The 12125-nt window shown below is 48.7% G+C and overlaps 1 protein-coding gene across 1 annotated transcript in view; it reads right to left on the reverse strand.

The window, feature by feature from the left end:
• Positions 1-12125, reverse strand: part of PABPC1 (poly(A) binding protein cytoplasmic 1) — a 300149-nt gene that overhangs the window by 200037 nt on the left and 87987 nt on the right. Inside the window, exon 6 of the mRNA XM_069220563.1 lies at positions 6332-6426. Within this exon, the coding sequence (XP_069076664.1) occupies positions 6332-6426 (95 nt within the window). The remainder of the gene's footprint in view (positions 1-6331; positions 6427-12125) is intronic.

The raw sequence follows: 12125 nt of genomic DNA on the forward strand, positions 1-12125 counted from the left end.
CTAGCAGTTCGAGGTGATTTATATGCAGCTTTGTTTGATGTACGTCCCATTGTCCTTGGATGCTGTGTTGATTGAGGTGTGCTCCCCACCCTGTCATAGAAGCATCTGTTGTTATCACGTATTGTGGCACTGGGTCTTGGAAAGGCCGCCCTTTGTTTAAATTTATACTGTTCCACCATAGAAGCGAGATGTATGTTTGGCGGTCTATCAACACCAGATCTAGAAGGTGACCCTGTGCTTGTGACCATTGTGATGCTAGGCACTGTTGTAAGGGCCTCATGTGCAGTCTTGCGTTCGGGACAATGGCTATGCATGAGGACATCATGCCTAGGAGTTGTAATACCATCTTTGCCTGTATTTTTTGTTTTGGATACATGGTTTGTATAACTTTTAGGAAATTTTTTAACCTTTTGTGGACTTGGAGTGGCTATTCCCCTTGTTGTGTCTATTGTTGCTCCTAGGTATTGCTGTACTTTGCACGGCAGAATGTGTGATTTTGCATAGTTGACGGAGAAACCGAGTTTGTAGAGGGTTTGTATGACCTGATCTGTGTGGTGTGAACACTTTGTCAGTGAGTTGGTCTTGATTAGCCAATCGTCTAGATACGGGAATACGTGTATTTGCTGCCTTCTGATGTGTGCAGCTACTACTGCTAGGCATTTTGTAAAGACTCTTGGTGCGGTTGTTATACCGAACGGCAATACTTTGAATTGGTAATGTATTCCTTTGAATACGAACCTTAGGTATTTCCTGTGCGAGGGATGTACCGGTATGTGGAAATACTCGTCTTTGAGATCTAAGGTTGTCATGTAGTCTTGTTGCTTTAGCAATGGTAACACTTCTTGTAGCGTGACCATGTGAAAGTGTTCTGATTTGATGTAGGTGTTTAGTGTTCTGAGATCTAGGATTGGTCTCAGTGTTTTGTCCTTTTTTGGTATTAGAAAGTACAGTGAGTAAACTCCTGTGTTTATTTGTGTACCTGGTACCAGTTCTATTGCGTTCTTTTGCAGTAATGCTTGAACTTCTATTTCCAGAAGGTCTGAATGCTGTTTTGATATATTCTGTGTTTTTGGTGGTATATTTGGAGGGATTTGGAGAAATTCTATGCAATAACCATGTTGGATAATTGCTAAGACCCAAGTGTCTGTTATTTCCTCCCAAGATTGGTAATACTGACTTATTCTTCCCCCCACTGGTGTTGTGTGGAGGGGATGAGTCACCTGTGAGTCACTGTTTGGTTGCAGGTGTTTTTGGGCTTTGAAATTTTCCCGTTTCTAGGGAATTGTCCTCCTCTGTACTGGCCCCGAAAGCCTCCCCTTTGGTACTGTCCCTGGTAGGTAGATGGTGTTGAATGTGAGGTACTGGCTTGTGTGGCCTGACCCGAAACCCCCCTCTGAAGGTTGTTTTGCGGAAGGTGCCGAAAGTGCCTCTGCCCTGCGGGGAATAGAGTGCGCCCATGGCCTTGGCAGTGTCAGTGTCCTTTTTTAGCTTCTCAATTGCCGTGTCAACTTCAGGTCCGAACAATTGTTGCTCATTGAATGGCATATTGAGCACCGCTTGCTGTATCTCCGGTTTAAAGCCAGATGTTCGTAACCACGCGTGCCTTCTTATGGTTACTGCTGTGTTAATTGTTCTTGCAGCTGTGTCCGCTGCATCCATAGAGGAGCGTATTTGGTTATTGGAGATGTTTTGTCCCTCCTCAACCACCTGTTTCGCCCTTTTTTGTAAATCTTTGGGTAGATGCTCGATGAGGTGCTGCATCTCGTCCCAATGGGCCCCGTCATATCGCGCTAGGAGCGCTTGAGAGTTAGCGATGCGCCACTGGTTTGCAGCTTGTACTGCGACCCTTTTTCCGGCTGCGTCAAACTTGCGGCTTTCTTTATCCGGAGGTGGTGCATCGCCTGATGTGTGGGAGTTGGCTCTCTTGCGAGCTGCCCCTACTACAACTGAATCTGGTGGCAGCTGTGAGGTGATGAAAGCAGGGTCTGTGGGCGGTGCTTTATATTTTTTTTCCACCCTTGGTGTTATTGCTCTACTCTTGACAGGCTCTTTGAAGATTTGCTTTGCGTGCCTTAGCATTCCTGGGAGCATAGGCAGGCTCTGGTAGGTGCTATGGGTGGAGGAGAGGGTGTTGAAAAGGAAGTCACCCTCGACAGGTTCCGAGTGTAGCGACACGTTATGGAACTCTGCTGCCCTAGCTACCACTTGTGAATACGCTGTGCTGTCCTCTGGTGGTGAGGGCTTGGTAGGATACGCCTCCGGACTGTTGTCTGACACTGGGGCGTCCTATAGGTCCCAAGCGTCCTGGTCATCTTGGCTCATGGTAGTGTGAGCCGGTGAGTGGGACGGAGTCTGTGCCGGTGATATGTGAGTTACAGGTGGAGGAGAGGGTGGCGGAGTTACCTTCTTCACCACTTTTGTTTGTGGTGCTTGTTCCTGTGTTTGGAACTCAAGTCTCCTTTTTCTACTAATAGGGGGAAGGGTGCTGATCTTCCTTGTTCCACTCTGTATGAAGATCCGCTTTTGAGTGTGGTCTACTTCAGTGGACTGTAACTCTTCCTCGAATCTATGTTTGCGCAATTGAGAGGACAGTGACTGCTCCTCTGAATATGAGCTGGTAGTTGGCTCGGTTGCCGGTCGTTTCGGCACCGAAACTATGTCCTTACTCGTTTTCAGCTCCGAGGCGACTTTTCTCTTTTTTGGAGTTGAAACTTCTCGGTGTCGATCCTCCTCGGTGCCGCTGTCTCTGCGTCGAGCAGCTTCGGCTCCGCTGTCTCAGCGTCGATCTTTGTCGGCAGCACTTTCTCGGTCCCGAGATTGCTGCGTGCCTGTGTCTCGACCCGAGTCGGACGATCTCGGCACTAGTTCGGCCTTTTTCGGTGCCGATGGGCGGTCACCGATTTTATGGGTTGAGCCATGGCCTGTTGGCAGTGGCGTCCCCTGGGCCTTGTCTGTTTTCTTGTGTGCTGGCTTCGACGTCTTACTCACTGTTTCTTGGACGTCGAATTCCTCTGAGTCCGATTCATGGATAGAGAAGGCTTCCTCTTCTTCTCCTTGTTCCTCGAACTCTCGGTGTCCTGTCGGCGTGGACGCCATCTGTAATCTTCTGGCTCGCCGGTCACGGAGCGTTTTTCAGGATCGAAACGCACGACAGGACTCACAAGTTTCTTCCTTGTGCTCGGGCGACAGGCACAGGTTACAGACCAAATGTTGGTCTGTATATGGCTATTTGTTGTGGCATTTAGGACAGAATCGGAACGGGGTCCGTTCCATCAGCCTCGATGTTACACGCGGTCGGGCCGACCAGGCCCCGACGGGGGATCGAAATTACCCCGAAGGGCTACCGGAGCTCTTCACGATTCGATGTCGATTCTATCTAACCCGATCCCGAACGCAACAATACCGACGTAATTTTCCGAGTTTTTAACTATCTTTCCGTTGCGAAACCCGGAGCGAAAAGGAACACGTCCGAACCCGATGGCGGAAAGAAAACAATCGAAGATGGAGTCGACGCCCATGCGCAATGGAAGCAAAAGAGGAGGAGTCCCTCGGTCTCGTGACTCGAAAGACTTCTTCGAAGAAAAACAACTTGTAACACTCCGACCCAACACCAGATGGCGGGCTATGCACAACATGTGTATCTGCAGCTACACATGCCATCGAACATTTGGTTACTCAGGACTTTACTCTACCCACAAATGGCATACTGGTGCCCCTATGTAAGTCCCTACTATATGATACTTTGGTACCCAGGGCAATGAGGCACCAGGGGTTCCCCGTGGGCTGCAGCACTTATTGTGCCACCCAGGGGAGCCCATGCAAAATGTTTCTGCAGGCCTGCCATTGCAGCCTACGAGAAAAGGTGCATGCATTCTGTCACTAATGGTCACTGCACCAGATCACTGAAAGTCACCCCTATGGTAGGCCCTCCTAGTCCAGAGGGCAAGGGTGTGTTTACGTCTGGGGGGCAGTAGCCAATGGCTAGTGTCCCCGAGGGTGGCTAAACCCTCTTTGTGCCTCCTCCCTGTGGGGAGGCGGGCACATTCCTAATCCTATTGGTGGAATTCTACAAAACAAGATGGAAGACTTCTTAAGACAGGGGTCACCTCAGCGCAGGACACCTTAGGGGCTGTTTTAACTGGATTGTGACTCCTCCTTGTTTTACTCATTATCTCCTCGGGACTTGCTGCCAAAAGTGAGGGCTTTGTCCGGAGGGGCGGGCAACTCTACTAGCTGGAGTGTCCTGGGGCGCTGTAACACCAGGCTTGACCTTTGAGGCTCACCGCCAGGTGTTACAGTTCCTGCAGTGGGAGGTATGAAGCAGCTCCACCCAGTACAGGCTTTGTTCCTGGCCAAAGTGTGACAAAGGCACTCACCCAATGTGGCCAGAAACCTGCCTGGATGCGCCAGGCTGGCAAAAACTGGTCAGCCTAGCACTAGTAGTTGGACTACCCCTGCAGTAACTGCAAGTAGGCCCCAGAAGAAAATGAAATGAAAACAGTGTAGGAAAGGTGGACAACCTTTAGACAAGGTTCCAGCAAGCCAAGGAGATTCTGCTCCAGTAGGGGAGAGTTCCAAAAGTGGCACTGGTAAAGTCCAACCTGACCCACAAGAAGTTCTGGCTAGTCAGGCGCCTGCTAAACCTGAGTGGGTGGCTCCTCAATTAACGGAAGAAAGAGTGGAAGAAGGGTGTTTACTACAAGATGTAGTAACCCCCCACTCTTACACAGCAGACAGGCACCCTGAACCCAAAGAAGCCTGTAACTTAGCTCCTTCCCTTACAGGTGAAGAGCTAAAGGTGTGCTAAGCTGTGCTATGCTGGGTGTTAGCCTTTATGGCTGCACTATCCTTGGCATGGTCTGACCCCATGCCAAATAACAAGTTAGGCCCCCTGACCCTGTTAGTCATGGTGGGGTTACTCCACCTCTGGGTAACCTCTTTGGGTAAGCTAGGGGTGACCCTGGCTAAGATAAGATTAGCAGAGGTGGATACCTCTAACCGCAAAATAGAGAGAATTGGTGAAGACATTAAAAGCACAGACAAAATGCATTGCAGACTAGGTCCTGTCAGTGTGGTAGTGGGTCAGTTCCCCAGAGGGAATGACCTGAACAGGAGGATGTAAGGCAGAGTAGGCCCTGCAACAAACCAGCCTATTTCCTCTACTCTTCCTCGCCTGACAGACTAGGAAGACTCTCCCAGCTTTGGCTGAGTCTCCTGGCCTGTGGGCTGGGGGGGGGGGGGTTTGTGTAAAGAAATGGCTCCCTGTTGCAGTTACCCCCCACTTTTTGCCTGATACTGATGCTGACTTGACTGAGAAGTGTGCTGGGACCCTGCTAACCAGGCCCCAGCACCAGTGTTCTTTCACCTAAAATGTACCATTGTCTCCACAATTGGCACAACCCTGGCACCCAGGTAAGTCCCTTGTAACTGGTACCCCTGGTACCAAGGGCCCTGATGCCAGGGAAGGTCTCTAAGGGCTGCAGCATGTCTTATGCCACCCTAGGGACACCTCACTCAGCACAGACACACTGCTTGCCAGCTTGTTTGTGCTGGTGAGGAGAAATTGACTAAGTCAACATGGCACTCCCCTCAGAGTGCCATGCCAACCTCACACTGCCTGTGGCATAGGTAAGTCACCCCTGACAGACTAGGAAGACTCCCAGCTTTTGTGGGGGGCAGGGGGTTAGGGGCCAGGGATGGTCCGTAAGGGCTGCAGCATGTGTTGTGCTACCCTTAGGGACCCCTCACCTAACACATGCACACTGCCATTGCAGATTGTGTGTGTTGGTGGGGAGAAAAAGTGCTCATGCAACCATGCCCTCACCTGTGGTATAGAGCACCCTGCCTTAGGGCTGTAAGGCCTGCTAGATGGGTGACTTACCTATGCCACAGGCAGTGGGTTGGGCATGGCACTCTGAGGGGAGTGCCATGTCGACTTAGTCATCTTCTCCCCACCAGCACACACAAGCTGCAAGGCAGTGTGCACGTGCTGAGTGAGGGGTCCCCAGGGTGGCATAAGACATGCTGCAGCCCCTAGAGACCTTCCCTGGCCACAGGGCCCTAGGTACCAGAGGTACCATTTACAAGGGACTTATCTGTGTGCCAGGGCTGTGCCAATTGTGGAGACAAAGGTACATTTTAGGGAAAGAACACTGGTGCTGGGGCCTGGTTAGCAGGGTCACAGCACACTTTAAATCATAACAAAAGGCAAAATGTTAGGGGGTAACCATGCCATCAGAGGCATTTTCCTACAATTCTGTATGATGCAGTGGAGCAGGGCAACTCATATATATTAAATCACAGTGGAGAAAAAAATATTATGATCACTTACTTTTTGGGCATCTTCATGTCTTTCAAAGCTGACAAAGCCAAAGCCTTTAGATTTTCCAGACTCATCAGTCATAACCTTCACACTTAAAGCTGGACCTGCAAAAATGCATACAGTTACCTATACAAATGTGGTATGAGATGAACAACGTAAGGATACAATGTTAGAAACAAAAATGTGTAAGGTAGTTACTTATAACACAATCTCTAGCATATATGTAGGCTATTATCTGTCCACCATGTCCCATACATGTTCACTGAATTATCCCAAGAATACCCAATGGGTTACAATCCTTGTGTTTGTTAGGTACTATGCCCTGAATAGAATCCAAGTAGTCAGCAACAAAACTCAGTAGAAAAGGCAAATGCACTGGCACTGGACAAAGGCATGTATGCAAACTGCACCAACACTATATGAGCACTGACTCACACAATCTAAGCAAAACAGTGAAGTGAGAGCAAAGTAGCAAATTTAGGTAAAACTAATCTTTACACGGAAGCAACCAAAAATCCTCCATCCCTCACTTTCTTAGCTCAGACCTCTCAGCTGGCTCACTCTTGACTCTTCCCAAGTGAACCTAAACAACAAGTTACTTACCTTCGGCAACGCTCTTTCGAGTGGATACGGCATCTACAGTCGAATGCTGGTGCATGGGGATATTCAAAAGGTGAGGAATCCACAGGGAGGTGCATCCATCAGAAAGGGGGGTGTACACGTTGAAGGTGAAAGAAAGTGGGCGAAACCCCAAGCTCTCTTGCCAAGGCACCGGAAGTTCACTGACTTGCAGTACTTAACCTTACTTAGCCCTAAACACGTTGACAGTTGTTTAAGGAATGGGTATAGTCTTTAGTGACACCTGGAACAACTTTTAAGCAAAGCAGAAAACAGAAAGGAAAACAAAACACTGCAGAACAAATTCCTGAGGCCCAGAAGAAAGAAAGGGAAAGGATCTTCTCTTGTAGAAGAATAAAATAGAATTAATTATATTAGCGACTGAGAAGCATTGTGTGAACTGAAGAGCTTGTGAAATTAAATGGTACTGCACCTATCTGCAACCTTTATTTTAAATAAAAAAATAAGATTGACACATTTTTCGTTTGTGATTAGTGCCAACATTTTTTTCCAGGGTACTATTTTTTTTTTGTTTAACAGGACTTCTCTTTAACAATTCCTTAACATCATGGTTATTGCTTTTGATTGTATAAATGGTTGAATATTGATGCACCTGTAGAGGGGCCCCTGAAACAAATTTACATTTTTCAAGTTTATAAACAAATGTATAAAGGAGTGAATAAGGAAACAGGCTTTGTGCAAGTTTACCTACCAATTTTCCCACATTTTGACTACTAAGTACTGGTGTCAAGGCTCTGAAATGCCCCGAGCCCTGATAACCAGGACTCCGTGCATGTGCTGACCCTTAAAATGGTGTAGGTTTAACTGGCTAGTCCCCAAACGGCATAACACAACTTACATGTAAATCCCTAGAATATGGCAGCAAGGGCCTGTTGGTTGATGTTTCCCTTAAGCACTGCAGCACTAGTTGTGCCCTAAAATGTAGAACAAAAAAAATATATATATATGGCTCCCCTGTTGATGAATGGAAGGGCAGTGTAAAAGTACTAATTCGACTAAGCCATTTAAAAAAATGGTAAAGCCCAACCTCTGTTTTTAGTGTATGTAAGTCACCCCTATGGCAGGACCTAATGAGCCCTAAGGCATTGAGCTGTACATTAAAAAAGTGTAATGTCTACTTTTATATGTTCCCACAGTAAAGATTCTACATGGTAATTTTTACTATGTTAAGGTTAGTAGCTCCATTGGCTAGTACAGACTTACAAGCTGGTGCCCCAGCTCCGTTATTTTCTGAATGGGACTACTAAGCTTCATACTGTTATCAAAAGAATCTGTGCATAAAATCTGATTTAATGGTTAAACAGAATTTAATGTCACTTGTGGGCAAAGTGCAACTTTAGAAGCTGCCATTTTAGTTGTCCAATGTTTCTAGTGCCCATTTAATGATGTATACGGCTTGTTCAGCTGACTGCTTTCCTGGGGAGACGTGCTAACAACTTCCAGGAAAAGGCACAATATGGGCCTACATGGGAGAGAGATGTTACCTCCCTCCTGCAGAAAGCCACTTAGGTGTTTGCCCTAAAGGCAGGCATCAAAGGGAAAGCCACCTTTCAAAGGTAGACGTGTCACACTAGGGAAGAGGTGTAGGAAGTTGGCTCTGTATGTGCTATTTCAAAGTAAGGAAAAGCATGCACAGAGTCCAAGGGTTCCCCTTAGAGGTAAAATAGTGGTAAAAAGAGATAATACTAATGCTCTATTTTGTGGTAGTGTGGTCGAGCAGTAGGCTTATCCAAGGAGTAGTGTTAAGCATTTGTTGTACATACACATAGACAATAAATGAGGTACACACACTCAGAGACAAATCCAGCCAATAGGTTTTGTTATAGAAAAATATCTTTTCTTAGTTTATTTTAAGAACCACAGGTTCAAATTCTACAGGTAATATCTCATTCGAAAGGTATTGCAGGTAAGTACTTTAGGAACTTTAAATCATAAAAATTGCATGTATACTTTTCAAGTTATTGACAAATAGCTGTTTTAAAAGTGGACACAGTGCAATTTTCACAGTTCCTAGGGGAGGTAAATATTTGTTAGGTTAACCAGGTAAGTAAGACACTTACAGGGCTTAGTTCTTGGTCCAAAGTAGCCCACCGTTGGGGGTTCAGAGCAACCCCAAAGTCACCACACCAGCAGCTCAGGGCCGGTCAGGTGCAGAGTTCAAAGTGGTGCCCAAAACGCATAGGCTTCAATGGAGAAGGGGGTGCCCCGGTTCCAGTCTGCCAGCAGGTAAGTACCCGCGTCTTCGGAGGGCAGACCAGGGGGGTTTTGTAGGGCACTGGGGGGGACACAAGCCCACACAGGAATTTCACCCTCAGCAGCGCGGGGGCGGCCGGGTGCAGTGTAGAAACAAGCGTCGGGTTTGTAGTGTTAGTCTATGGGAGATCTAGGGATCTCTTCAGCGCTGCAGGCAGGCAAGGGGGGGGGTTCCTCGGGGAAACCTCCACTTGGGCAAGGGAGAGGGACTCCTGGGGGTCACTTCTCCAGTGAAAGTCCGGTCCTTCAGGTCCTGGGGGCTGCGGGTGCAGGGTCTCTCCCAGGCGTCGGGTTTTGGATTCAAGGAGTCGCGGTCAGGGGAAGCCTCGGGATTCCCTCTGCAGGCGGCGCTGTGGGGGCTCAGGGGGGACAGGTTTTTGTACTCACAGTATCAGAGTAGTCCTGGGGTCCCTCCTGAGGTGTTGGATCTCCACCAGCCGAGTCGGGGTCGCCGGGTGCAGTGTTGCAAGTCTCACGCTTCTTGCGGGGAGCTTGCAGGGTTCTTTCAAGGCTGCTGGAAACAAAGTTGCAGCCTTTCTTGGAGCAGGTCCGCTGTCCTCGGGAGTTTCTTGTCTTTTCGAAGCAGGGGCAGTCCTCAGAGGATGTCGAGGTCGCTGGTCCCTTTGGAAGGCGTCGCTGGAGCAGGATCTTTGGAAGGCAGGAGACAGGCCGGTGAGTTTCTGGAGCCAAGGCAGTAGTCGTCTTCTGGTCTTCCTCTGCAGGGGTTTTCAGCTAGGCAGTCCTTCTTGTAGTTGCAGGAATCTAATTTTCTAGGGTTCAGGGCAGCCCTTAAATACTAAATTTAAGGGCGTGTTTAGGTCTGGGGGGTTAGTAGCCAATGGCTACTAGCCCTGAGGGTGGGTACACCCTCTTTGTGCCTCCTCCCAAGGGGAGGGGGGTCACAATCCTAACCCTATTGGGGGAATCCTCCATCTGCAAGATGGAGGATTTCTAAAAGTTAGAGTCACTTCAGCTCAGGACACCTTAGGGGCTGTCCTGACTGGCCAGTGACTCCTCCTTGTTGCTTTCTTTGTTCCCTCCAGCCTTGCCGCCAAAAGTGGGGGCCGTGGCCGGAGGGGGCGGGCAACTCCACTAAGCTGGAGTGCCCTGCTGGGCTGTGACAAAGGGGTGAGCCTTTGAGGCTCACCGCCAGGTGTTACAGCTCCTGCCTGGGGGAGGTGTTAGCATCTCCACCCAGTGCAGGCTTTGTTACTGGCCTCAGAGTGACAAAGGCACTCTCCCCATGGGGCCAGCAACATGTCTCTGGTGTGGCAGGCTGCTGGAACTAGTCAGCCTACACAGACAGTCGGTTAAGTTTCAGGGGGCACCTCTAAGGTGCCCTCTGTGATGTATTTTACAATAAAATGTACACTGGCATCAGTGTGCATTTATTGTGCTGAGAAGTTTGATACCAAACTTCCCAGTTTTCAGTGTAGCCATTATGGTGCTGTGGAGTTCGTGTTTGACAGACTCCCAGACCATATACTCTTATGGCTACCCTGCACTTACAATGTCTAAGGTTTTGTTTAGACACTGTAGGGGTACCATGCTCATGCACTGGTACCCTCACCTATGGTATAGTGCACCCTGCCTTAGGGCTGTAAGGCCTGCTAGAGGGGTGTCTTACCTATACTGCATAGGCAGTGAGAGGCTGGCATGGCACCCTGAGGGGAGTGCCATGTCGACTTACTCGTTTTGTCCTCACTAGCACACACAAGCTGGCAAGCAGTGTGTCTGTGCTGAGTGAGAGGTCTCCAGGGTGGCATAAGACATGCTGCAGCCCTTAGAGACCTTCCTTGGCATCAGGGCCCTTGGTACTAGAAGTACCAGTTACAAGGGACTTATCTGGATGCCAGGGTCTGTCAATTGTGGATACAAAAGTACAGGTTAGGGAAAGAACACTGGTGCTGGGGCCTGGTTAGCAGGCCTCAGCACACTTTCAATTGTAAACATAGCATCAGCAAAGGCAAAAAGTCAGGGGGCAACCATGCCAAGGAGGCATTTCCTTACAAGAGGGCTGCCCCAATGTATAGTCAGATGATCTGGCACAGGGAGCAGAGATGGGAAACCAGTTGCCAAACCGTTTTCCCCAGAGGTCTGTAGCCCTGGGTAGCCACACCCCAGTGTTAAAGCTAGGGAGGTCTGAACACTGAGAAAGGGGTCTCAGTCACCATGGGAGTGGGCAGAATGGCACATCCTGGGATAGCCAGACTCCACAGGATGTGGTCACCAGATGGGAGGAACATGGTAGCCCTCTGGCTACTAACTGCATCCTGCCCAAGGGCACTTTCAAAGCATAAGATAGGCAACCTTGGTACTAAGATTTCCATTGACTTGGAAGGAGCAAAGAGGGCTGCCCTGCTGCACCGAAGGACCAGCAAAGAGGCTGTACCGCCGAAGACTGCACCTGGTGGCTAGCAAACAGTCTCTCTACTCTGTCCATAACCTCTTTTAATGGTAGTTTTGGTCACCATTGTGCACTCTGATAAGTGATAGTTTTCCTGATATTCTGTGTTCCTTTACATAGGACATTACTGTCCCTTCCTAAATCTTTGGTATATAAAACCACCTCTGCTGAGTTACTCTACTTCTGGAAGAAAATCAGTATGATCTGAAACAGTGTTCGGAACTAGCATGTGTTCTCAGTATAACCTTATCCTCACAGATGGTTCTGGTTCGACAGACCTCGACTCCGACCGGCTTCTGGACCGACGCCTGGAGTCATGATGACGCCACTTCTTGTGACTCTACTTCCCCGACGATGATCCATGGTGCAGTTTTCTCTCCATCTTCGCCTTGGCTAAAAACAACTCAGCCTCACGCTCCTTCAAGGCCTTCGGGTTCATCTTTTGGCATGAACCACATTCCTGGACATCATGGTCCGAACTCAGGCATCAAAGAGTCGTTGTGT

The sequence above is a fragment of the Pleurodeles waltl genome, chromosome 2_2 (genome assembly GCF_031143425.1).
Source record: "Pleurodeles waltl isolate 20211129_DDA chromosome 2_2, aPleWal1.hap1.20221129, whole genome shotgun sequence".
Taxonomy (NCBI): Eukaryota; Metazoa; Chordata; class Amphibia; order Caudata; family Salamandridae; genus Pleurodeles; species Pleurodeles waltl.